The sequence below is a fragment of the Lissotriton helveticus genome, chromosome 5_1 (assembly GCF_964261635.1).
Source record: "Lissotriton helveticus chromosome 5_1, aLisHel1.1, whole genome shotgun sequence".
Lineage (NCBI taxonomy): Eukaryota > Metazoa > Chordata > Amphibia > Caudata > Salamandridae > Lissotriton > Lissotriton helveticus.
The window spans coordinates 96,916,277-96,944,011 of NC_136065.1; the positions used below are offsets into that span (position 1 = coordinate 96,916,277).

At 48.6% G+C, this 27,735-nt stretch overlaps 1 protein-coding gene across 1 annotated transcript in view; it reads left to right on the forward strand.

Annotated features, from left to right (window-relative positions):
• Window positions 1–12,320: 12,320 nt before the first annotated feature.
• Window positions 12,321–27,735, forward strand: part of LOC144754210 (E3 ubiquitin-protein ligase TRIM39-like) — a 98,227-nt gene continuing 82,812 nt past the window's right edge. The window contains exons 1-2 of the mRNA XM_078641796.1: window positions 12,321–12,796; window positions 23,745–23,840. Coding sequence (XP_078497922.1) covers window positions 12,380–12,796; window positions 23,745–23,840 — 513 coding nt within the window. The 5' untranslated portion in view covers window positions 12,321–12,379. The remainder of the gene's footprint in view (window positions 12,797–23,744; window positions 23,841–27,735) is intronic.

The following is a 27,735-nucleotide window of genomic DNA, read 5'->3' on the forward strand; positions in this document are numbered from 1 at the left end:
AATACTCTTCTTACTGTACGCATTATACTTTGCAGCCAGTATTACGATTGTAGCAGTTCGTTTCTTCTGCACGAGAAAGAAGACTGTTCAATAAATACTTTTTATTGAAAACGTCTCTCTATTTCTCTGCACCTCTGGTGAAACGAAGCATGCACGATTGACTGAGTGAAATATCTATCTATTGTTTCCACGACTCTGGAGAAACATTTTATCTTGGGGATACAAAGTTGTCATGTTTATGCGGTTGTCAGAAACTAATCCCTTCTTGTTTATTCGAGAAAGTTTCTAGTGACATCTGAGCTAGCTGGCACTCACAATTAAGTTCAATATATTCGATAGAGACCTAGTCGACCTAAGTCCTACGTCACATCTATAGGATATATTATTGCAATGCGCAGAGCCTATTGGGAATATAGGAACTACACTACAGATCCTTCGGCCAGAACTGAAGAGGACAGAGCGGCTAAGACGTAATTCTGCACCCTCTGGATGATGAGAAAACCCTCTGTTCCCGCACTGCCCCTCATTCTGAGCCAGTCTCTAGCTCTGAACTCCCAGTCACTGGAGCACCCTGCAGACTCAGTGGTACCTCACTTGTAACTGGGCCCTAGGCAGCTAGGATAACCATCACCAGTGGTCGTTTTACATTGCGCATAGTCATTGATTTAATGTGTTCTCAGCCCATTAAGACTGCTCTATAACAGAAGTCTTCCTTCCTAGGAAAGACTTTGAGAGGGAGGAAACCAAGAATCAGGACGAAGGTGAAGAGTCGGGCTCTGGAGGAAGATCTAAAGCCTGCTGAGCTAACAAGTGATGGAGCAGGGTTTTCACTAAATTTAACCTGCTCGGATTGAACACCTTATTGTGTGAATCATTAACCTTATGGTGTGAAAATGAACAGGGAAAAACTAAAAAGGGGAAAGATAAAAACTGCACAAGCGTGTGCTGGGGGGAGTTAGTATAGGCCGCATATGCACACGATTAATGCAGAAAATAACAGCCAAAGACCGCAAGTTTCTTTTTATTAACTGTTTGAAAATAATGTGCAGTGCGTAAGAAAATGCAAACAAAAACATTCATAGGGCATTTAATTGTGGAGCCTTATAAAATATCAATGATAATCATGCTTGTATTTGTTTTTTTTAGAGCGTGTTTTTCTGCTTTGGAGAGAAGGCCTCAAGAGTCTTTTAGCTTTCATTTGCTTATTAGAACGTAGAGAGGGGAAATGTGTAAACTGTCCTTCACAAGTTCCTGATGAATGGCCAAGGTTGTGCAGAGGAGACAATGATTATGAATGGAACATCCTTGCCGAGCGGAATATGTGGACACATGTGTAACAATATGGATACATTTGCGGGGTGGAGAAATGTACAAGCTGCGCAAGAGTGGTATCACAATTTCCTCTGCAGAAGGTTGATGACATGAGCTGTTAGAAACCAAGGAATTGTTGAAAAGTTAGACATGTCAAGAGTGGAGTGATTAGACACCTCTTGTTTTGAACCACTGAGAGTTAAGAATTCTATGTGTAATGATACAGGAGGGTTGGACTTTTAGTAAATTTAGGGTATAACTATTAGTAGTAAGAAGGTGAGGGCTAGGCTCGTTTTCCTTACTTTGCGATAGGAGAGAGCTCTGTGTTGCTGTTTCCTAATTCTATGGGCTGGCTGTAGTGCTGATCCTGAGTCTTTTGACTTTGCTCCTCAATTCTTTTTGGGGCGCCCCACCTTCCTCTCATGACCAGGGGGTAGCTTTTCAGATTCCTAGAACTTTGCGTGATTGGCTAGTATGATATTCTGAATTTGCATAAATCTTATTTGCAAATGACTTTATCCTTTTGTCTCTACGCCTATCCACTCTCTCATTGCGCTGATATTTGAGATGTGTAATATTGAGATGCTTTGATATTGTTCTCCTGTGTGATGATCTATGATTCAAGCTGTATTGTACTTGCTGAGTAATCACATTATTTTAGACTAGCAGCCCGTCCCGACGTTGTCCGTCCGGGTATGAATTGCTGCCCGCCAGTAGTATATTGTTTTGTAGGATTTCGTTTTGATAGCATTTCTTATCTGTGACAGGCGTGTGAACGCTCCGATTCACAGTGCACTGCTGATGCACTTAAGAGTGCGTGTTCAGTAGTGTGTGAACTCGAGTTTCCCTACTTTATTTTTCCTTGCAATATTATATAGCGCGAACTGGACAACATGGCATGAGCACAATTTACATTACAGAAGAACACATTCATTTGCGGTAGGCACGGGGAGACAAAGTGATTTGCCTGGAATCACAGGCTGATGTCGATATTCGAACGTAGCTCCCCAGCTCTAAAGTTTGCAATTCTAGAACTTGTGGCGGGAGGTGTGTCTCAAAGTGTATGTCGGTGCTGGCCATCAATGAGAGAGACCTGTGCATTTTTCAAATCGGTGGTGAAAAAATATGAGTGTTGCTGGAGATGTGGGTCGCCGTGCCACCAATGTACTTACCGGGGGAGGGTAAACACCCATTATTCCGCAACTTTCTTTCCGCATACCATCACTCCGCATACTTTCATTACGAAAGTACCATAACTCCGCAATGCCATTATAACGCATGGCATTACATTTTATATGCTTTTACCACGCATACATTTACAACGAAATTCGTACGAATACGAATACCGCTGTGGAACCCATCCTGGCTTTACCTGTGAGGTGTCCACTCCTGGGCACCCCCAAGGTGGAGGCCAGGCATCCTTAGCGTTGTGGGGGCCGTTGTGGAGATTAAGCAAGCTATTGCCCAGAGTTGCAGAGTGGGACTCCATGATTGGAATAGGCACCGAGGCGAGAATTATCAGGTCCGTGGAATTTTGAGCCCAAGACCCGCCGAGGCGGGGAATTGAACCCTGGTCCCGGGCTAGACCTCTGCATCAGGGTCTGCCACTCTAACCATTGAGCCACACTTCTCCAGTTTTGGGTTATGGGGTACAGGGGTAGTTTTAGGGTTAGGAATAGGTATGGGTTTTGGGGTATAGGGGTATTTTTAGGGTTCAGGGGTAGGTTTGGGTTTTGGGGTAGAGGGGTATTTTAAGGGTTCAGGGCTAGGTTTGGGTTTTGGGGTACAGGGGTAATTTTAGGCTTTAGGGATAGGTTTGGGTTTTGGGGTACAGGGTATATTTATAGGGTTAAGATGGGTTAGTGTTTAAGGGTGTTGGGGTATTTTAAGGAGTAAGGGTGGGTTATGATTCTGGGGTGCAGGGGTATTTAAAGGGAGCAGGGTGGACACCCGGTGCTGGAATGTACAGAACCTGGGAAGAAAAAACAATGAAATATTGGGCACAGCGCTCGCTTTTTTTTATCCCTAATCCCGCGCCCCGCACGCGCCCACACGCGCCCACAGCACACGATATGAGACATGACATGAAGGGCGGAACGTACCACATGCCCCCAGCGTTTGTTACGCCCCCAGCACACGCCCACAGCACAACGCAGACACGCCCACAAGGGACTACTTTGCTGGCACGGTTCTTTTACCTTTTAAATGTATATGGTGGGCGTCTGCATAGCCTATGTCCTTCTGCTGCAACTGCCCTTTCCAACGCTGTATTGGGTGTTGTGATTGGTGCTGTGGTTCCTGAGATTACCCGCCTCAAAGGTTTGGGCTCTTTCTTTATTATATTAGTACTTGCAGCCCGTCCCGACCTTGTCCGGGAGCATTTAGGCTTCCCCTACCCCCGCCTGCCCCGACATTGCCCAGCAGCCCGTGCCCCCGCCCGCCCCGTCTGCCCCGACCCCGATCATTGTTTTAGTAATTTCCCGTCCCCTGCCTGGCCCGACACCCGCCTGCCCCGCCATTGTCCACGGAGCCTTACCTGAGCCGCAGGTCCTCATTTCAGCGCTCCTCGCGCCTCAGCCGCCGGTCCTCATTTCTCCGCTCCGCCGCTCTGCTCCTCACCGCCTGTCCGCCGCCGCTCCGCCCCCGCGCCATGTCCGCCTCTCCGCTGCTCCTACCGCCGCTGGCCTCACGTCACCGCTCCTCCCCCACGCCATGTCCGCCGCTCCTTGGACGCCTCTCCTCTCTGTGCTGACGTGAGCATGCACGTCGCGGCCGGCGCTACTTTGGGGGGGACTACTTTAAAAAAAATATAAATATTGTAAATAACGTTGTATTTTGTCATTTATATAGCCTATAACCATCTACACACCCTGACGATTTCAACGGTGTATCGGGAGTGTAGATTGGCGCTGTGGTTCCCGAGTTTACCCGCCTCAAAGCCTGAAAGTTCTTACTTTATTATAGTAGTATAGATAGATAAAGCATATTGATTCATAAACAGAGTTCGTCTTTATTAGTGTCATTTGGTTATATCGAGTTAATATTCTTTCAAATTATACTTCTTTTAGATTTCTGATATTACTTTGCCAATCCCTGTCTACTAAATAAAGATTCATCGCAAAAGGAGGAGAATATATAATAAGTAAATTGGTAAGATTGGTTCAAACTCATACAGCGTGAAAGAAACTGTTGGGTCCAGGTGATGAAAAATGTGCAAGTTTCCAAAACGCTGGTCACAAGTGAGCAGTGGAAAGCCACAACCTGGACAAGACAAGCCACGGATAAGAAGCGGGCAAATGAGCGACAGTGAAGCCAATCCATAGCAAACAGTAAGGAAGGCTGCAAGCCATTGGCTTCCAGGTAAACCACAATGCCTTTTGCAACCAGATCGCTGTGCTGTCCGGCAATCTCGATCTAAAATAAAAAAAATTTAGATCAAATGTCTGAATTAATCTCAGCCTAGTAATTACTGTAGGCATCATTCTAGGGCATTGTTTTCTTAAAAAAAAAACAATACAAAAAACCCAAACACTACACCACTCCAGATGTGGAAATGGAAACCAGCCCTGGTCTGCTGAACATCCATGCCCTGTCGAACAGTAACACAAACAACCCCAGACCAGTGGCACAATGAGATAAGATACAATGGCTGGCAACACTAGTAACACACAGAAAACACAAGTAATGGCTAGAGCGTCTGCACTAGTCTTAGCCCCTGGTAACTACTCTGGGATGCATCGAGGCAGGAGCACTACTCTAGGCTACTTGGACAACATTTTAAGTCCAGGTGGGCAGCCGATAAATGGGCAGGGAGAGCAGAGCCAGAACCGAGCCAAGGGCCTGCCTCGGATCTTAGAGCCAACGTACGAGCCGAGCCCTGAAACCGTTTGCGATGTAAATCATGTAACACATCATGTAAAATATAATAAAGTCACTTCAAAATTCAAAGATATGTATTGCTATAGCAGTGAAGCTTTGGCATTAATAAGTCACATTATAGCAGTGCACAGAGTAGTACTTACAACAAGGGCACAAGCCAACCTAGCCTTCAGATACAGGGGCGCACGTAGACTTAGACTTCGGAGCAGAGTGCTCTGAGACCCGCCAAGTGACTGCTCAACTCGACAGCACACCGAGACTCCAGTACAGACATACACCTGGGGCCCCGGGTCACTACACGTGTAACAGATGGCAGTACATCAGGCCAGAGCCGATCCTTCCATGGAGGCAGTCGCCTACCTCTGCAGAGACCGCCAGCTGTCCTCCCTCGGACCCTAGGCCAGGCTGTGCCCAAACAGTCGCAACTCTTCTGCCCCGTCCCTCACCCCGTCCGCCCACTGCTCACCTCTCCTGCACACAATAACCAGGAAAAACATGACGCTCTGCAGTGGGTTTGAGCAAAGGAAGTGGCCAGGCTGTGACGGGGGGCAGAAGGAACCCCCAGCCGGGGCCGGACGGGCGCCATCACAGCCCAGTCCACAGAGGTAGAGAGGAGGAGGGGCTGAGGAAGAGAGGCGAGGCCATGGAGGACAGACAGGATAACTGGATAGGAGGAGGGAGGGACAACAGAAAGGGATAGTCGCAAAGAGGGCACAAAGAACCAAACGATAAGAGGGATAGAGGAGGGCCAAGGAAGTGGAGGGTGGAGCAAGGAACCTTCAAGTGTGCGTGCGATAAAAGTGGCTCAATGAAGAAAAAGTTCACATACTGTGTAACAACCATGTAAAGGGGCCAGTAGCCAAGGGAGGATACAAATGACGACATGGCCCTACTAAGGAGGGACTAACAAGCCTATTAAGGAATCAGACGCCAGCATTTACGAAGGACAAAGACACAACCCAATGAAAAATATGGGCGGGGCTTCTCCTCGGTACAGTACCTACAACAGATCGCCAGAGCAGCGCTTGCGCATTGGCTCAGGCTCGACCTAAAAATAGGACCTTCAGACCCACTCTTCAGTTTACTACTGGATCTGCGTGAGGACTCTCCGAGGACTGCCTGCTACTGTGCACTATGCCAGACTGCTGCTGTAGCTGAAAAGACTGCTTGGCTGCCTGGAGCCTGCATCGAAAACTCACAGGTCAGTCCTGTTGGTCAGCCCGCATCTTCACTTGCACCCAGGACTAAGAGAAGTGACTCCAAGGGCTAGTTTACTAATCTCCTGTTCAGAGCCACAGGGACATAAAAGGCTCCCACCATCTTTAACCTGCACCTGGGCCCAGCCTAAGTGAGCCCTAAACCCCCAAGTGGTGTCCCACCAAACCTGGGCCCTTGGTTATGGTGTGAAAGGTGCCCAGAAAGCCAATTGTCAAAACTGAGGACTTGTACAAAACGTGGCCTAAAAGTCCTCTGACAACCAGGAGGAGACCGGGACCAAACTGCTTGCCTATCCACCCAAGGAGCATCGCCTGTCGGATATACTTAGCGGCTTCTCTCACTGCGTTCTTCTCCGCAGCAGCAAATTTGTTTCAGCGATCCTGCGCCACAGGGGTATCCATGTAACTGCCTTTGGCTACAGCTATTAGTCACACTAAAATGTTTCACTTCCATTTTGGCGTACAAGTCCGAACGTAGACATTTTCATTGCAGCCTCAAACTAAGGCTATCTGACGATGACGCATCTTCCTCACACACCTCCTGCAGCCTTGCCCTGCAGAAATGTACCTTCTCAGGCATTTTTCTTCCAGAAGTTTTTAAAATCAAAAGGTAACCACTGACCACGCCAATCCAATTGGTTTATCTGAACAACACTGCAGTCGGCCTTAACTTTCGACTTTGATTCAGTCTCGCGCGGCTGTAAGTCCACGGTTGGCCCTTTGATCTTTTAGGCGCTATTTTGAACCTTAAACATAAAAAATTCATAACTCCAGTTCCACTGACTGGATTTTGTCATTTTTGTATCAAATCATTTATTTAAATATTGTCTATGTTAATAAACTGGTTTAGGACTTTTCATCGGTTGGGTTTTCACTTTAATATGGTTTAAAGTGGAGTAGTGTGGCTCACTGGTTAGAGGCGGCAGACCAGAGAGCAGAAGTCGGCCCGGGACCAGGGTTCGATTCCCGACGCGGCAGGGTCGTGGACCTTGGTCAGCGGACTCGATAATTCTCGCTTCGGTGCTTACTCTAATCAGGGACTGCAAACACAACAATGATGGACAGAATGTGGATCAATGTCACACATTCACCCCAGTCCAAAGATCTGGGCCCAAATCCATCGTTTTCCCACTCCACACCACCCTGGGTTAGACAATGGCGATATGCAAATCAGCGCTGACCCTGTGCCCCATGGGAACAGTCCAGTCCGAACTACAAAAGCCATGTCCTTCCCAGAACAGAAACAAGCATCCGAGGACCGGCCCGGTTTCGAGGTAACACCTCTCTTCAGCCCGGCTAGCTTGATTCCAGTGGTGTGGAGTGCCTGGGACTCACGTCTGAGCATCCCCAGTACACTTAGAGCGGTAACTGCAAACACAACAATGATGGACAGAATGTGGATCAATGTCACACATTCACCCCAGTCCAAAGATCTGGGCCCAAATCCATCGTTTTTCCACACCACCCTGGTCCATCACTGTTGTGTTTGCAATTACCGCTCTAAGTGTACTGGGGATGCTCAGACGTGAGTCCTAGGCACTCCACACCACTGGATTCAAGCTAGCCGGGCTGATGAGAGGTGTTACCTCGAAACCGGGCCGGTCCTCGGATGCTTTTTTCCGTTCTGGGAAGGACATGGCTTTTGTAGTTCGGACTGGACTGTTCCCATGGGGCACAGGGTCAGCGCTGATTTGCATATCGCCATTGTCTAACCCAGGGTGGTGTGGAGTGGAAAAACGATGGATTTGGGCCCAGATCTTTTTACTGGGGTGAATGTGTGACATTGATCCACATTCTGTCCATCACTGTTGTGTTTGCAATTACTACTCTAATCAGGGATCACACTCGGCAACTCTGGGCATTAGCTTGCCTAATCTCCACAATAGCCCCACCAATTCCGGGGATGCCTGGCTCCACCTTGGGGACTCCCAGCAGGGACCATCCCACAGGGAAAGCCAGGACGGGTTCCCCAGAGTTATACAGCGCCGGGACGCCCCGTTGCTGGGGCAGCTGTGCGCGTTACAAGTATACTACATTTACATTTACATAAATATTTTCCACATTGCCTCTAAGTAAAGCCTGACTGCTTTTTGTGCCAAGCTACCCAGAGTTAAGCACAGCTTACTTTAGTGACTTTTTGTGCTTCACCCAGCAAGGGACTGTGGCTATTGCTTGACCAGGGCTCCCACCCCAGTCAACCAACAACCACGTTTCTCACAAATTAGGTTTGCACTGTTGTTGCCCCATCTTATAAATACCAGGACATGTTGAATGCCCTTGCCTAACATGCGCCAATCAGTCAGAGCCTTTTATATGTCCCTGGGCAAAACTAGCTGTGGGGCCGTGACCCAGAGACAATGGCTTAAATCACATCTTCCCAGCTTGGCCAAACTTTGTGACCTTGGGAAATTACTTTTCTTTCATCTGCCTCCTTTAGAATGATCATATTTTTAAGAGCACCTTGAAATAATTCAGTACAAGAACTGCACTGTACTAGATCCTTTCTTCTATATGGTTTATCAGACTATAAAGTTGCTCCGTATATAGCAGTAATAAAGGCCTTTCATAGGAGACAAAAGACAACAGATTTGTTTCCACGAGTCACTGATAAAATCAGTATTCCGACAGTGTGATAGGTTTGTACCAGAGGTAAGTACTTGAAATGCTAAGGCAAGGAAATCCCAAATTCTGGATTGGCGTTGGGGATACAGGAAAGGGAGTACTGTGTTTGTTTATGGTATTTTCTTCTTTATTCAAATGCAAGTGAACACAAGAACATCCGATATGTGTTTCACCCAAAAGGCCAGCGGGTCAAGGGCTTTTTCAAGGCAAGCTATGACACTGTAACACAGTACTCCATTTCATGCATCCAGGCCACTCCAGAATTTGGGATTTTCCTACCCTGGGATTTTAAGTACTTGCCTCTGGCACAAACCTATCATACTTTCAGAATACTTATCTTACACTAGGTGGCACCTGGGTGAAACCACCTGATGGGTATGTGCTATACCAATGTTTGGGTCCAGTCCCATAGTGTGTGAACCCTGGCAGCACCCACAACCTGAATGCACTAACTAATAAAATCAGGGCTGCAGGGAAAGAAGGTAATATCCACCCAGAATCTGGATTGCACATTGTCTTAATAGGAAACCTTTTTTACACAGATGTGGAGAGGCAAAGTGTATCAAGAAATATTAATGGCTTCAGATGCCATACATTAAACATAAATAGATGACAGGAGTGATGAATCTTCCAAACGATGACGTGATTTTCAAAATGCTTTTATTCTGTTTCATAAAATCCACAGCTTGGTTTCAATTCCAGCTTCCCAGCTTGACCGAACAATGTGATGCTAGGCAATTACTTTTCTTCATAGTGCCTCTTTTTTGTTGAACAGTCCTTCAGCAGCTCTCGTTCCCTCTTTAATGTGTTAGATGTCTGTGTTTTGCCTGTCCTGTATGTGTGACAGATCCATGTGATGTTCCTTCTGCTACTGCCACCTGCCTGTGAAGTATTATTTGTGTTTGCGAAGGTTGTGCTGTGACTGTCTGTGTTGTAGCCACCGTGTGATATGAACCTTACAATAAAACCTTCCACTAAATATAGGAAAAAACAATGCTCATTACCAGTGCTTGTTTTAGTGTATGATGTGAGTGAAACATTGAACATATATGTGCAGTGTTTACTTTTTGTTTTAGATATAAAGCAAGTGATTTTTAAATGGAGTAGGTGACTTTGTAAAGTTTTAAAACATAGTTGACATTTAGCCAATTCTGTCGTTTTAGCCAACAGCACCCTGAGTGCGGGGTTTGAGCCCATAATGGAAATTCTAAAAGCAAAACTACGAGACCCACAATGCAACATTCTGTTAACTAAAAAAAAGCCAGGGATGGTATCATATGTCTTAGTGCCACTTGGTAGACTTGTGAAATGCAAAATAAGCCATAAATCCTTCCTGTCTGCCTTTCTTCCTGCAGGCAATAATGTGTTAAACAGCTCAGAGGTTGAGAGGGCAGAGACCATCTTTCACATGCAAATAGCACGATCACCTCCTGCTAATGGGCAAACATTACCACTCGTTGGGAAATAGACAAGAGACCTTGTTTGCCAGAACATCGCGAGAAGCAGCAGTTAGAAGTGTCTGTGACACAGAGAGAAACAGTAATGGCCTCTCACTGCCTCTTCATGGGTCCTTTTCGGGGATTTGTGTTATTGAGGGGGGGGGTGCATTGAAAACAGCCTTGTGATGTGCCCTGTGTTGAACAGGTACAGCACGTGATGTCCCGCGAAAGCCGCGGGTGGTAGTAAGTATATAGTGAGTGGTGAGGAAAGTGACACCCCCACTCTTTCCTAACTTGTTCACCCCACACAGCTCTGGCCCCATCATTTTAGGAACTCACCCTCTTTGTGTAGCACGTGGCCCAGTCCACTTCCAGTCTAACTTTGGTCTGCTTTAGTGCCTTGCTAGCTGTCCGAAGCGCTATATTAATGCAATCTGAATACAATGTACTATTTGCCCTGGCCCAGTGCCGGAACACTTGCTCAGCACTTGCTCTCGTCCACGCCCAGCATCTCCCCAGCTACGTTAGTGGGTATTGTGCTGTGGCATTCATAACAAGGAGAAAGAGGTCAAACCACTGGCTTTTCTCCCTGTGTTTATTTCTTTGCAGCTAATCTTAAAGCTGTAACGTGGTAGAGACAGGAACATCTGTGTATTTGGTAATTCCTGTTTCAAGTTGACCTGGAGATGGAGTCCCCTCAAGCTTTTGTGCCCCCCTGTCTTGGCTTTATCAATGCTTGCTTTGCTAATGTTGTCTTCATACTCTGGAGGCAAAAACAGATTTTTTCACGCATAACTATGTGACATTTTATACCTTTTTCCTATACTTCATTCTTCCCTTTAATGTTTCCATCTTTTAGTCTTTCTTTCTTTTGTTTATTCCCCATTTTGAATGTGTTTCTCCTTGTATAACTGGCACAGATACACCTCCTCCTCCTCACCCTTTCTCTCCCTACTTCTCACCCTGTTTTGATCTCACTTCTTCTCTCCCCTGTTGATTACTGTTCTGCTCCCATTGTGGTTGTGCACCAATGCATATATTTTACGTCTCTGTCCCTCTGTCTGGTGTGTCCATGTTTGTTGTTTCTGTTGAGACCTTATTATTGGGCACCGACCCTACAGGCCTTTGATCACCAGCTTTCTTCTTCTATCGCACGACGCTGCCTCTTTCGATTAAATCCGATCCCCTCTGGATCCCCTCTGGATCCCCTCCGGATCCCCTCTGTATCCCTGCCTCCTCCATATTGTTGTCAAGAGAACAGGTAATCACAGGCAGTGGTTACAATCTTCCCTCAAACAAAAAAACAGCTACTGTAAAGGCATCAGCAAGTGAACCTTTACATGGCCAGGTAATTTACTGGCCTGGCTAGTATATGTATGCAGGGCTGGAACACATGTTAGAAATGCAGCAATAAAAGGCATTTTACAGGCTTAGAAACATAAACCTAAAATAGCAAATGCAGTGAGAAATTGCCCAAAAAGTTTAAAGCTGGCTGTGCAATTCCTAAACAGTTATTATAATCAACATATTTTTTTAAGGATTTTACAGAACATCGTATTTAGGTGACAGCTTATGGCACTCACAGAATCCCAAAACAAAACAAAGTTGACATTTTTCTTTTAGCTGAGAAAGTGTCGAACCTATAAATAAAGCACAGGCAGCAGAGGAGTCAGTTCTCTGCCATGTAACTGTAGGCTGAACCCGGAAGTCCCAGCGCAGCCAGGGGGACAGACGCACAGACACACCCACTGCACACACAGAGGGGCAGACGCACAGACACACCCACTGCACACAGAGAGGGGCAGACGCACAGACACACCCACTGCACACACAGAGGGGCAGACGCACAGACACACCCACTTCATAAAGAGAGAAACTGAAACGTACCTTCACTTCCTGCATTTCTGCATCATGGCGACAGCAGCTCAGCTCGGGAACCTCCAGGAAGAGGCCACTTGTTCCATCTGTTTGGAATACTTTAAGGATCCGGTGATTCTTATTGATTGTGGACACAACTTCTGCCGCTCCTGCATCACCCAGAGCTGGGAGGGAAGAGATGAAAACTTCCCCTGTCCACAGTGCAGGGAGATATCTTCTGAGAAAAACCTTCGACCCAACAGGCAACTGGGGAACATGGTGGAAATTGCTAAACAGCTTCATCTGCCCCCCGTGAAGCCCCCGGAGGAGAATCTGTGCGAGAAACATGAAGAGCAACTGAGGCTGTTCTGTGCAGAGGATCAGAGGATGATATGTTTGGTGTGCCGGGAGTCAAACGACCATAAAGCTCACGCAGCAAGTCCTATAGAGGAGGCTGCAGAGGAGCACAAGGTATGTGTGTGATTTCTCTGCAACTACAAGTGAAGATCAGAGGGTTTGTCTGTGGAAATTCAGGGATCACAAAGCCCTCTGTGAACCCCATCAAGGAGGCAGCCGGAGGGCACGAGCTATGTGTTCAGAGGTGACAAGTCATTCTGTGTAGAGGAGGAGGAGCCTGCAGAGGAGCACAAGGTATGTGGGTGGGGGTTCAGAGTTCACTAATGAAGACCCAATGAGTCCCACAAGGGAATGAAAGGTATTTAAGTCGGATTTTAGGGATCACCGGTTGTGCGAGCCTCATTGAAGGGGCTGGAAAAGAGGACGAGGTGCGCCTGTGGGCATTCAGGGTTCACAAACTCACACAGTGAGCCCCACTGAGGAACCTGCAGAGGAGCACAAGGTGTGTGGGTGGGTGTTCTGGAACCACAAGTGAAGAGCACAAGGTATGTCTGTGAAAATGGAGAGATTTCAAATTCGCTTGATAAGCCACATTATAGGGCAGTGGAAGGGTACAAGCTATGTTCGTGTGGGTTTAGGCATCACAAGATAACCTTTTTATATGGTGACGACATTGCTCCATGCCACTGGGAGACCGATTTTCAATTCCCGGACTTTCACTTAACATGTCACAGGTGACCACAACTCCCAGAATGCACTGATATGTTAAATCAAAAGCGGAGAATTGGAATCGTTGTGTCTAGGTGGCATGGAGTCATCTGGTCACCCTATCAGTGTGAGGGGGCTGCAGAAGAGAACAGGGTATGTCTGTAGATGTTCAGGGAATCACAAGGCAAACCACAGAGAGTCCATAGACGAGGCTGATAATGTGTTCTAGGTATGTGTGAGGATGTTGTTAGATCATGGGCCTGTACAAGGAGTGTATGTGTGCAGGTTCCACAGAGGAAGAATCTACAGAGGGGCGTTTAGGGATCACAAGTGAATTCCCTCGTGAAATCTTTAGGAGGATACAAAGTATGCTTTGGGGCGTTATAGTATCAAACCTCACCCTGTGCATCCCATAGAGAAGCGTACCCAAGAGCACATGGTGTTTATGTGGGTGTTCAGGGCTCTCAAGAGAAGATACTCTGTGAGTCTCACAGAGGAATACAAGGTACATTTGTCCACTTTCAGGGATCAGAGGTTGTACACTAAAGAGAACAAGATATGTCTGTGGTTATTCAGGCATCACAATGTAACCCGTGGACCCACAAGATATGTGTGTGGGTATTGAGGGACAACTATGCAACCCCTGGATCCAATCCAAAATCACAAGGTACGTTTGTGGGTGTTTAGGGATTATAAGTGAATACACTCTGTTAGGCTCATATAAGAATCTGCAAAAGAGCACAACGTGTGTCTGTCAGAGCGCTGAGATCACAGGCCATATACCTTGAGCCACAGTTGCAGCTGGTAGGGTATGTGTGTGGGTGTTTTGGGATCTCAAGCTGGACTGATGGGATTCAGTGTGACAGTGCAGTGTGTCGTGCATGGTCTCACACAGTCATCGGTGTCAGAAGACTTCATGTAGTAATGCAGGGTGCAACACATGGGCAAACATGGTCATCAGACTCAACAGAAGAGGTGCAAGCTGCAGGGTGTGACATATGCGGTCACATAGCCCTGTTACACAGCAAAAGGGGCTCATTAATGAAGGGTGTGCCACACGGGCTCATGTGGTCATCAGACACAGAATGGAGACTTGTTGCAATGCAGGATGTAGCCCACGGGATAAGACGGTCCTCCGATGCAGAAAAGGCAGTGCAGTAATGCAGGGTTAAGCACACAGGCTCACATGCTCATCAAACACTGCAGAAGAGGTGCAGCAATGCAGGGTGTAGCACACAGGCTCACATGCTCTTCAACACAGCAGACGCAGTGCAGTAATGCAGGGTTTGGCACACAGGCTCAGATGCTCACCGAAGACAGTAGAAGGTGTTGCAGAAGAGCTGGATTATTGCATTGTGGAGCACACAGGGTCACGAGGGGTTTGATGCTGATGACTCACCAGCAATGCAGGGTTTATCAGCTACAAAGGGAAGTGCAGGGTCCGGGCATGACAGGCTTGCATCTTTATTAGGCCCAACGTGCATTTCTCCTATAGCATTTGTTGCATGAAGTACACAGGCTTTGGGGATCACTCGCAGGATGAATGAGCGTCAGGCTGGCCTATGATCACAGGCTCAGAGTCTTCGACCTCCTCACCTCCAGTTGCTGAACACTGACCTGACCCTGGTCTGTGAAGGTCGCTCCACCCGCCGCGCGGCTCCCCCTGAGTGCGCATGGTCTCCCTGCCTGCCCCGCTCGGTCGCCGCTACCCCTGTGGCATAGGTTTGTTCTTTCCTTGTGACTGCCATTCCCTGTGCTGTTTTTCCTCTGCCTTGTGCCCTGATCTGTGTTCTTCGTTGACTTGTCGTTCCCTGTGCTTGTTGTACGCTTCCTTGTGCCCCTGATCTGTGCTCTCCGCTCCTTGCCCTCTCGTGACCGCTTTCCCGCCAGTACTCCCTCCGCGCTCCCTGCCGCTGCTTCCCTGCGGCCCGCCCCCTTCTTCTGTATCCCGATCCCTGCGCCACCCCGATCCCACCTCCCAGCTGCTCCTCCCTCCCACCGCACCACACATGGCAGAGTCCACGCGTATGTGCAGCGGTCACGGGCAGCGGGCGCGCCGAGTGTGCACCAAAGGCAAGCCCGTCTACGCCCGTCCGCGCCTGGACCGCGCCCAGCGCCAGGACCCCTGGTCCTCGTCGACGCCAGCGCACGCGACAAACTTACGACGCGCAACCCTCCACGCACTCAATGCCGGCCGGAACCCCGCCTGCTACCAAGCCACCCCGAAACGCACCCACGGACCCTTCACCTGCCACGCCTGCCAATTCACCTGCCTCCGAACCTGCACCGCACCAGCCACGCCGAGCCCCAGCAACAACCACCTCAAGTGCATCCTGCTCAAGTGCATCCTGCTCAACACCCGCTCCGTCCACAGGCACACCGTCGAACTCTGGAACCTCCTCGACTCAACATCACCAGACGTCGCCTTCCTCACAGAAACCTTCCTCACAGAAACATGGATGAACGCCTCCTCAGCCCCCGACATCGCCATAGCCATCCCGGAGGGTTACAATATCACCCGGAGGGACCGCGTGAACCAAACCGGAGGAGGCATCGCCATCGTCCACATAAACACCATCCGCATCACGACCAATTCCGACGACACCCTCACCGCCACTGAGCACCTCCACTTCCAGATACACACCGACCCCAAGACCACCCTCAGAGGCACCGTCCTCTACAGACCCCCGGGACCACGCACACAATTCAGCAAAGCCATCGCTGACTTTGTCAGTCCGCACGCCCTCACCTCCACAGACACATCCTCCTAGGGGACCTCAACTTCCACCTGGAGAACAACAAGGACTGCAAAACAACCGCCCTGCAGGATAACCTCGCCAACCTCGAACTCAAGCAACTGGTGAACACCCCCACCCACTACGCCGGCCAAATGCTCGACCCCATCTTCTCCTCCAGCAAGCACATCTCCTTCAGCCACTCAACCGGACTACACTGGACAGACCACAGCTGCGTCCACTTCAGCTTCAGGAGAACCACGACCCACCACCACCCGCAACAGGTTCCCCGCAGAAGCTGGAGTAAGATCACCGCCGACCAGCTCACCACCGCCCTCAGCCAGAACCCGCCCACCAACACGACGGACCCCAACGAAGCAGCCCGCAACCTCACACAGTGGCTCATCAACTGCGCCGACGAACTCGCACCACTGAAGAATCCTCCCAGCAGACCCGGCAGCAGGAAAGCCTCGTGGTTTACCAACGAACTCAAAAACTCCAATAAAACCTGCTGCGCCCTCGAGAAAGCCTGGCGCCACGACCAGACAGCAGAACACATGACCGCCCTCAAGAACGCCACCCGCAAACACCACTAGCTGATCCGCACCACCAAGAAGACAACATTCAAAGAACGCCTGGACAACAACAGCAAGGAACTCTTCAGCATCGTTAAAGAGCTCTCCAACCCCAGCGCCTGCAACAACGACATCACACCCTCGCAAGTCCTCTGCGACTCACTCGCCTCGTTCTTCCACCGCAAGATCGCCGACATACACAACCGCTTTGGCGCACAGACCATGGACCCAACCACCGAACCATCGCCCCCCACCACCACCCTCTGCACCTGGACACCGGTCAGCACTGAAGACACCACCCGCCTGATGAACACCATCCACTCCGGCTCCCCTACCGACCCTTGCCCACACCACATCTTCAACAAAGCCGACACCATCATCGCACCCCAACTCCGGAACATCATCAACAGCTCCTTCGCATCCGCCACCTTCCCGGAGAGTTGGAAACATGCCGAACTGAGCGCCCTCCTGAAGAAACCCACCTCTGGCCCCACGGACCTCAAGAACTTCCGCCCCATCTCGCTCCTTGCCTTTCCATCCAAAGTCATCGAGAAGACCGTCAACAGACAACTCTCCGCCTTCCTCGAGACCAACAGATCCCTCGACCCCTCACAGTCCGGGGTCCGAGTAAACCACAGCACCGAGACCGCCCTCATCGCAGCCACCGACGACATCAGGTCCCTACTCGACAACGGAGAAACTGCTGCCCTCATCCTCCTGGACCTCTCAGCAGCCTTCGACACTGTATGCCACCGCACCCTGATACAGCGCCTCAGCAACACCGGAATCCAAGAAGCGGCCCTGGAGTGGATCATCTCGTTCCTCGACGGAAGAACCCCCAGAGTCCGCCTCCCCCCGTTACGATCCTCGGCTACCGAAGTCATCTGCGGCGTTCCGCAAGGATCCTCACTCAGCCCCACCCTCTTCAACGTCTACATGAGCCCTCTCGCAGCCATCGCACGCCAACACAAGCTCAACATCATCTTCTACGCTGACGACACCCAGCTGATCCTCTCCAACGACCCCGCCACCGCGAAAGCCAACCTCCAGGAAGGAATGAAAGACGTCTCGGAATGGATGAAGCTCAGCCGTCTGAAACTGAACTCAGACAAGACGGAAGTCCTCATCCTCGGACCATCTCCCTCCGCCTGGACCGACTCCTGGTGGCCCCTTGCCCTGGCCACCACACCGAAGCCAACGGACCATGCACGCAACCTGGGCTTCATCCTGGACTCATCCCTCACGATGACCAAATAAGTCAACGCCGTCTCATCATCCTGCTTCAACACCCTGCGCATGCTCCGAAAGATCTTCCGGTGGATCCCCACCGAAACCAGGAAGACGGTCACCCAGGCCCTCGTCACCAGCTGTCTGGACTACGGGAACACCCTCTACGCTGGAACCACAGCCAAACTCCAGAAAATACTCCAGCGCATTCAGAACGCATCAGCACGACTCATCCTGGACATCCCTCGCCACAGCTCGGCCCACCTGAAAGACCTGCACTGGCTTCCCGTCAACAAGAGGATCACGTTCAGAATCCTCACCCACGCACACAAGGCTCTCCACGACACGGGCCCGAAGTACCTCAACAGCCGACTCACATTCTACACACCCACCCGCCAGCTCCGTTCCGCCAGCCTCGCCCTCGCCTCCGTCCCACGAATCCGCAAATCCACCGTCGGAGGAAGATCCTTCTCCTACCTGGCAGCCAAGACATGGAACTCCCTCCCCACTCACCTACGGCTGACCCTGGACCATCTCTCCTTCAGGAAACAACTCAAGACCTGGCTGTTCGAGCAGTAGCGAACCCCCACCCACCCCCAGCGTCTTGAGACCCCAACGGGTGATTAGCGCGCTATACAAATTCTATTGATTGATTGATTGATTGAACCCTCTACTCTCATTCAGTCCACCTCCTGGGACCTTCAGTAGAGGTCCTTCCTCGGTCCTGGGGGTCCAGCGCCTCCTGTAGAAGGGAGACGGCCATCATTCCCGTCTCTGATCTTCAGCGTTCTGGTCAGTAGAGGTCCTTCCTCGGTGCTGGGGTCTAGCACCTCTTGTAGAAGGGAGACCACCATCATTCCCACCTCTGGTCTTCAGCGTTCTCTTCCCTGCTGTGCAGAGCTCCATAAATTTAAAAGGGGACAGTTTACATCCTGTCCTAGGATAGTTCGCTCCAATCCAACTGTCCGCCAGAGTCAAAATTAGCCCCAGACTTTTGGAGGGAACCATGAACTTAACAGTGAACCACAAACCATCGCTCCTTCCATCAGGATAGAAATTCAACACGGACTGTTCACTTGACCTTACTACATTCTAGTGGAGGGCGGGGGTGTGAGGAGCAGTGAAGTGGGGCTGTAGGCACTGACTACAACTAAGACTGATTCACTCTACAATAGAAAGCGTTTCACACACACGAGCCCCCCATCGCCGCACTTGGGGACCTCACCTCACATGGTCCCAAGCACTGCATCCTATAGACCTGGGCCTGAGGGTACCTGAGCCTGACAGCACTGTGAAGCCCTGATAATTGTAATACAACGCTACACACATTGTGCCAAAACATGCATCCTGCACATCCAGTCAGATGGAGCCCAGATATGACATACTACACCGAGTCAGAAGGTAGTGTCAGTAGGCGCTCTCCTCTCTGGGTTTATAAGTGATGCAAATGATCTTAAAGGTCATCTGGGCTGGAAGGGGGAGCCAGTGTAGGTCCTTTAATGCGCAGGTGATATGATTTCTTCGAGCCCTTGATCTGCGCCGCTTCATGTATGCTCCCTTTTAAGGGTGCTAGGGTGGTGTTGGGGAGACCGTTGACCAGGGCCTTGTCTCTGCCCCCATGGGAGAGGCCTTGTACGTTTGTTCTGAAGTCGTCTTCCAGGAGAAACAACTTCACTCTCTACAAGAGAACTGGAACCAGGCGTTCTTTGCAATGTGTTGCTTGAATGAGAGGTATGTGTCAAGGGTCGGGGTAAACAGGCTTGACTCTGGGGTTATTTGAGCTGTTGGCTTACAGGAAGTATTCAGTCTGTGGGGTTTAACTTTAGTAAATTAGTTGACGAGATTGCAGGATGTTGTTGATTAACAATATTTTTTGGTAGCGTTGAGTATCATCTGCATATAGATGTATCTTGATGCTGCGGTCTGTAAGAATGGATCCGAGAGATCCCATGTAGAGGTTAAAGTTTATGGGTAAAAGGATGGAGCCCTGAGGTACTCCGCGGGAGACAGGGAAGTTCTTTGACCTTTTAGAACCTATTTGCATGAGCCGGTGCCAGTTGGTGAGGTAGGTTGTGAACCATTTCAAGGTAGTGTGTGAAAATCCCATGTGTTTTTTCAGGGTGTTGTCTGTGTCGAAGGCTGCAGGAGGTCAGGGGATGTTCTTGTCATCCAGGAGGAGGGCTCATTTACTACTTAGAGTGTGGATTTCTAGGTGTTTCACTAAAGTATACAGAAATGTGATAGATGGAATGCTTGAATTAATATCAGCCAGTGGTAATCACTTGGACCGACATCCATTCCATCTTTATTTTGCGCACGTGCCACTGTAGTGAGGATACTGGTTCAACTGCAGACATTGCTATGTTAGCATAAGTGAGGTATATGCTTAAACACCTTTTTGCTGCTTTTGCACACAACACTATATGGCTCTCGTAAACAACCTGCTTGTGCTCTTTCACATGAGAACTGTCTGTTTTTCACAAATCTAGGCGTGCTCTGTGCCCTCAGTCTGAACAGCGCGTTCAAGATTGAATAACAATGTATGCTGTTAATTCATGTTGATCAGTCCCACGCACGTTACACATAACAGAAAACGCAGCTGCTCAAACCCAAATGCGGGTGCTTTTAATATTGCATTGCATGCATGAGGAGGCACTTGGAGACAACCTTTCCAACATCAAGGAGCTCCAAACACAGCGAGGGTGGTAACTGCACAATAATCCGGTTTCCACTGTCATTTGTAATATGAGTTCCCCTTTTGTGTTTTATGGAATTGTAACACTGCTGATCGTATTATTCTTATGCATCTGTTTGTTAGTATTGGCAAAAGTACTGCATCTTAGAGCATGTTAGTTAAAATACACATTTTAAACTATAGCGTGTCTCTGATTACTCACCTTGTGGACTGGTATGAGAGCTAGAACGAAAGAGTGTTCTTGATTCCCACTATTCCTGAGAGTTTCCTAGAGTCGCATGTTCTAGGTTGTCTAATCATTGGTAGCTTCGCTGTAACATGGAGAACGAATGAGACACTAATGCTAGTCGGATCGGGGTTATGGGCACTGAGGTGGGTTTTTTGGTACACCACAATACACCGAGGTCCTGGTTTCCTGTGCATAGTTCTGTGTATGAGCAGAATCCCTGCAACACCACCTCAGCTTAGATATAGCCATATGCAAATCAGTCTTGACCTTACTCCAATGGCAACAGTCCAATGCAAACTTCCAGGCCAGGTCCTCCCTGAACCGGAACACATGCAACCCAGGACACGTGTCGTCCAAATTAGAGCTTATCAGCCAGGTATAGCTTGATTCCAGTGACAGTGTGCACAGAACCCACGTATGGGCATAACCGACCCACTTACGTCGACACACTAAAGCATACAAAAAGAGTGATGGATGGAATGCTTGAATGAATCTCAGGCCCTGGTGATCACTCAGCGCCTCATCCCAACCATTGTTATTTTGTACACACTGCCACATTGGCTTGGACCAGCACTATGGTCTAAAGACAGGTTGATATTCCTGTAGAATATTATTCTTGCTTATGTGCTCCAGTAGGATGTGGCAATTGCTTCTAGATGATTTTCCCTATAAGTGAAAGGTAGCTAATCGGTTAGAAGCTGATGAGGTTGGCTGGGTTCAGGGATGGTTTCTTTAGCAGTGGAAAGATCTCAAGAGTGTCTTAGAGTGTTCCTTGGCAGAGGGAGTTGTTGATAATGTGGTAGAAGAGTTTAAGGGCCTCTTCTTGAAGACATTTTATGATGGATGAAGGAAGGGCCTTGTCTTCATTGGAGGTTGCCTAGTGAGAGTTGAGGATATTGGCAAGATCTATCTGCAGTACTGTATTGAAGGAGGGCAGTTTGTTGGTGAGGAAATGGGGGATGAGTGGAACTTGGCGGGTCAGGAAAGCAATAATAATGCTGATCTGCTTCGATGATCGTTTTGATAAAGATGAGTTTGGTGGTGGTGTATTTCTCGATTGATGCAAGGACTGTGGATTCTGGAAGAGGATTGGTTCAATGTTTGACAGCCTTGAAGAGGGCTTTGTTTTGATGGTTGCCTCACTGATGGTGGTTTTATAGTGAAAGGATTTAGCTGCTATTAAGAAGGATCTGCAGTTAGTGTGAATGCTTTGGTGTTTGAACGTATCCTGTTTGTGTATGGTACATTTGTTGGCATTAAGCTTTGACATCCCTTGTAGGCTGAAGTGTTCTGGCATGGCCCTAAATTTTTTACTGAAGAATGTCTTTGATGAGGTGTAGTATATGCGATGGTGAAGGGGGTGACAAGGTGGTCGGTCCAGTTGAGGGTAGACCAGTAGTTGGTCCAGTCGTAGGCTTAGCAGAGGAAATTAGGAGCTGCTGATAGAATGAGACCTGGTGAGGGGCCTTTGTGTTGGGTTGTTGATGAGTTGTTTTATTTCCAGTGTGTAGAAGGCTTCCTTCATGCATTTTGTGTTGGAGTTGCGGGGGATGTGGAAGTCTCTGAAGAATGTGAGGTGACAGCGTTGGATGGAGACAGAGGTAATGATGTCTGAGATTTCTTCCAGTAAGTACTTGTTTAGGCTGGGTGGTCTGTAGATCAGTTGAAAGGAGGCTATTTTGGAGCTTGATAGAGGGAAGTGGCAGGTAAGGAGTTTGAAAGACCTGGGTCTGGTAGAATTACTAAGAGTTAGGATCAGAATGTACTGTGTGCGACTGCAAGCCTCCCCCTCCTGTTTTGAGTGTTTGATCTATGTGTTAGAAGCATCTAATTTCAAGAATAGGATGCTCAGGATGGATGTGAACTAGGTTGAAGGGGGAAAGGGGGAACTAGGTTGTATCACTGCACAGTATGTACTGATATATGTACTAATGAGCATCTGTTAAGCAAATTCACAAGTAAAGTTCCTTTTCAGTCTTTGAGTCTCAAAATGTTTTATGTTTATTATTGGTATATGCAAAAGGAACAATTGATGGATGGAATGCTGAACAATGCAAACGTTCACCCCCAGTCACAAGGATCTGGGTTAAATCCATTGTTCTATTGCTCACCATGCCACCCCAGTTTGGACCCAGCCGTATACAAATCAGTCTTGCAGGATGCTTGTTTCCTGTCCAGGGAGGACCTGGCCTGGCAGTTCGGGCTGGACTGTTCCCATGAGGCACAGGGTCAAAACTGATTTGCATATGGCTGGATCCAAACTGGGGTGGTGCGGTGATCAAAAGAACAATGGATTTAACCCAGATCTTTGACTGGGGGTGAGTGGTTGAAAAGTTTCCGCACTCCGTCCATCATCTTGCTGTGTTTGCTATTATTGGTATATGGGCTGCATATACAGTTCTTGCATTTATAAGAAATTGTTAGGTTAGATATTTTCACTTGGTTCTGTGTTGTTCTGAATTATATGATAGTGTCACTAGAACAACGTTTGTTATTTAAAGTAGTGCAGACTCTAAATATTTCCATGACTTTAGGCCTGAAGTGCTGCACAAAGTGTTAATCAAGTAGCAGTAAGAGCCAGTGATACATTGTGTTTACTTTGAGCAGGGATTTTAGTGCTAGGTCCTTCCATGCATGAACAGACCCCAAAAAAGTGACACTGTTGTCAGTGTCCTTGTCTGTGATACTTGGGGCTAGTGCTCACAATCCTGATATGTACGACTGGTACTTACAATCTGGATATTTTTGGGTGGTACTTACAATAGTAATGCATGACAGGTACGCACAGTCTGAGTACGTGCTGCAGGTAGTGTAGTGACTCTTTTTTTTTTTTTTATAAGTCAGACTGAACTCTACGGAGCTACACTTATTTCTTACGCTTTCATCTCTGCAGGTAAAACTTCAAGAGTGGCTGCGTCTTCTGAAGAAAGAAGAGGAAAATATTCTGAAGTCCAAAGTCAAGGAAGAGCAACAATATGAAACCATGAGGGTGAGTGGCTGCAGTGAGGGCTGTGTCTCTGTGTGTCTGCGACTATGTCTTTGTGTGGACACACAGAGGCTGATGAGTCGCCCTACAGAATGGATCATGGTCCCCACCAGATAAATATACTGACCGGAGTCACTGTGCTTGGATATTGAGTCTGAAATGAGCCAAGGGCTCATCCTAAACTAAACAAAAACAAGAATTACTCTTCTGATCTTAAGGTGGTACTTACATGGTGTCAGTTAGATCATATGTGCACAGGCGTGGCATTTTCTAGCTGTGAGTATTACCTGCATGTGTGAGCGCACGTGTGCATGCATGTTCCCTATTATGTGTCAAAGAATGTGGTCTTGTATGGATACTTTTGGAGTTATCTGTGGGAGTGCATGCATGTCTGTGTATCTCTGTTTGTGTGGGCATAGACGGGTGTTTGCCTGTGTATGCATATATGGATTGATAGCCACAGATTATGCAAATATACATGCGTATTTGTGTGTGTGTTTTTGAGGGTTGTGTAATCTTTGGTCTGGATTTATTGGCTGTTGGTTTGTACTTGCTTATGTGGATGCTTGTCTGTGGGTTTACATATCACAAGGTCTCGCGGTATTCGTGAGTGTGCAAATGCATGTGTGCAACTGTTCCTGTGTGTGCTTCTGTGTGCCATGATCTGGAGTTATACATCAGTGAGATCATATATGCATCTGCATGGGAGTATGCGAATGCATGGGTGTGTCTCTGAGTGTGTGTATTTGTGAGTCTGTGTATGCATGGACTGAAGATTTAATTTTGGGAGTTCGGACAAGCATTTGTTTGTGAGAGTTTACATTAATGTGTGCATCCTTATGAGTGCATACCTCTGTGGGTGTGTGTATGCGTGGATCTGGAGTTATCTATCCATCCATCAGACTCAGAAAGCCTGGTGTAAGGCCCTTCCTAAACCAAGGTTATTGCAATGTAATATGAAATTGCATATACATCGTCGAACCTTAGAACATTCAACAGAGTTCATCTAGGTAATAAACATTGTGATGATTAATTTTAAACTAAGAATAGTTCCTTAATCGTAAACCAAATGCCCTACAATCTTAACATGTTTCGGAACATGTACATTCTCTTCTTCTGGACATAACCTTTTCAAATTCTGGAAATGACATAGGTACAGTTCAACTTCAGCTGCTGAATTCAGTGCTTAATTTGAGACCGTGGTTTCCGATGCTCAGCACCTGCACTTAATTGTCATCACTGTCTCTAGTGACAGTCCACCACATGGTGGCGCTGTCTATCTAATTTTGAAATGAGCACAGCAAGAGTGTTTAATAAGTTAATATATATTGAAGAAGAATAATATCGGCAGCCCAAGCCTTTATTATAGCTTTGGGGGCCTGGAATATTCTGACCTGTCACACTTGTTGGAGTGTGATGGTTAGTACTTGCATTGGTACTGTCATGCAATGAATCAATCAGTTGTTTTTTAAAGCGTGACTACTCAACCGTACAGGTCTCAAGGCACTGGTGGTGGGGGGGTGCAGGTTAACGTCCGTCAAGGAGGGGGTCCGTCGAAGAGCCAGGTCTTGAGGTCTCTTACGAAGATGGGAAGTGATGATGTATGCCTGAGGTAGAGCGGAAGGGCGTTCCAGGCCTTGGCCGCGAGGATGGAGAAGGAGCGGCCTCCCAATATGGTTTTCCTGGTGCATGGGACCACGGCGTGGGAGAGCTGGGCTGATTGTAGGGGCCTTTGGGGTGCGTGGAATTTGAGTTGGCTGTTCAGGTATGCTGGTCCGGTGTCATGGAGGGCCTTGTGAGCTTGGGTGAGCATTTGAATATGACTCTTGCCTTGATGGAGAGCCAGTGGAGTGTGCGCAGGTGCTGGGAGATGTGGCAGTGTTTTGACAGGTTGAGGACCAGTCTTGCGGCGGTGTTCTGGACGTTCTGTAGCTTGGGGTTGAGGTTTTTGTTTATTCCGGCGTAGAGTGCGTTGCCGTAGTAAAGTCTGCTGGTGACCAGGGCATGAGTGACGGTCTTTCTATGTTCAAGAGGGATCCATTTGAATGTCTTACATAGGAGACGGAGGGTGTAGAAGCAGGAGGAAGAGACTGAGTTGATTTGGCGGTCCATTTTGAGCTCGGAGTCCAGTATGATGCCCAGGTTGCGTGCGTGATCCGTGGGGGTGGGTGGGTGGATATTCCGAGGGTGGGGGGCCACCAGGTGTCGTTCCAGGCGTCGGAGTTTGGGCCCATGATGAGTACTTTTGTCTTGTTGGTGTTGAGTTGTAGGCAGCTGTTTTTCATCCATTTGGCGACGGCTTCCATGCCTTCTCGAAAGTTCTGTCTGATGGTGTTGGGTTCGTTGGATAGGGAGAGGATAGTCTGCGTATGACACAATGCTGAGTCAATAGGTTTTGACGATGGGGGCGAGTGGAGCCATGTAGACGTTGAAGAGCGTCGGGCTGAGGGAGGACTACTGCGGGACTCCGCAGGTGGTTGGCGTGGGGTCCGAGAGGAAAGAGGGGAGTCTGACCCTCTGCGTTCTGCCAGAGAGGAAGGAGCTGATCCAGTCGAGGGCCTTGTCCTGGATCCCTGCATCATGAAGTCTGTGTGCTAGGGTGCGGTGGTAGACTGTGTCGAATACCGCTGAGAGGTCGAGGAGGATGAGGGCTACTGTTTCTCCTTTGTCCAGTAGAGTGCAGATGTCGTCTGTTGCCGCGAGGAGGGCGGTTTCCGTACTGTGGTTTTTCCTGAAGCCGGATTGGGAGGAGTTGAGGATATTGTGCTCTTCGATGAAGGTGGCGAGTGGCTGTTGATGGCTTTATCCATAACTTTCGCAGGGAACAGGAGCAGGGAGATGGGTCTGTAGTTTTTGAGGTTGGTGGGGTCCGTTGAGGGTTTCTTCAGGAGGGGGTTGACCTCCGCGTGTTTCCAGTCGTCGGGGAATGAGGCGGTCGCCAGGGAGCGGTTGATGGTGTGGTGAAGCATGGGTGTGATTGTGTCAGCGGCTCTGTTGAAGATGTGGTGGGGGCAGGGGTCCGTGGAGGTCCAGAATGGATTGACTTCATCGTCTTCAGTGTGCCTTCGGTGGAGAGGGCTGTCCAGCTGTCAATTGCTGGCTTCATGGTGTCGGGGGTGGTTGGTGGGAGGTCCTTGTGTTGGTTGTCTTTGTCGAAGTTGTCATAGATGCTCTTGATTTTGTGGTGAAAGAAAGTGCTGAGTTTGTCACAGAGGTCTTTTGAGGGAGGAATGTCAGTTGACTCGCTGGTGGGTTGGGCGAACTCATTGATGATGTTGAAGAGTTCCTTTCTGTTGTGTGCGTGTGTGGAGATTCTGTCTTCAATCGCCTTTTTCCTTCACGGCTCTGAAGTTGTTGTGAGTTTCTGTGGGTTTTGTGTTCCTCAAGGCCTTTTCGAGGCAGCGGCAGGTGGGTCTGGTCTCTCGAAGTTCGGTGGTGAACCATCTGGCTTTCTTGGCGTGGGTGTTGTTGTTTTTCATGAGGTGGGCTATGGTGTTGGCGCTGTCGGAGATCCATCTGTGCATGGTTCGGGCTGCTGTGTTTGGGTCATCGTTTTGCGCGATGATTGGGGTGGATTTGCTGAGTGCAGAGGTAAGCTGGTCGTCGGTGATTCTGGTCGTTTCTACGCGGGTGCTGGTGTCCGTGGCTGATGGGTGTTCTGAAGGTGAAGTGGACACATTGATAGAGCTGGAAGGTGCTGTGGGAGGTACAGGCGGCAGTGGCCTCCCGAAAAGGGCTCTGGCGCCTACTTTGTAATAAATTAGGCACTGACCTCAGGCATTCTCTGTTCTGCTTCGTCCATATTGCAAGGTTTTTCTGCAACAGTCTCATTAATCAGCCATAGTTTGACGTGTCACATTTTATGTCTTCATTAGATCTCTCTTACAGGGATAGGCCA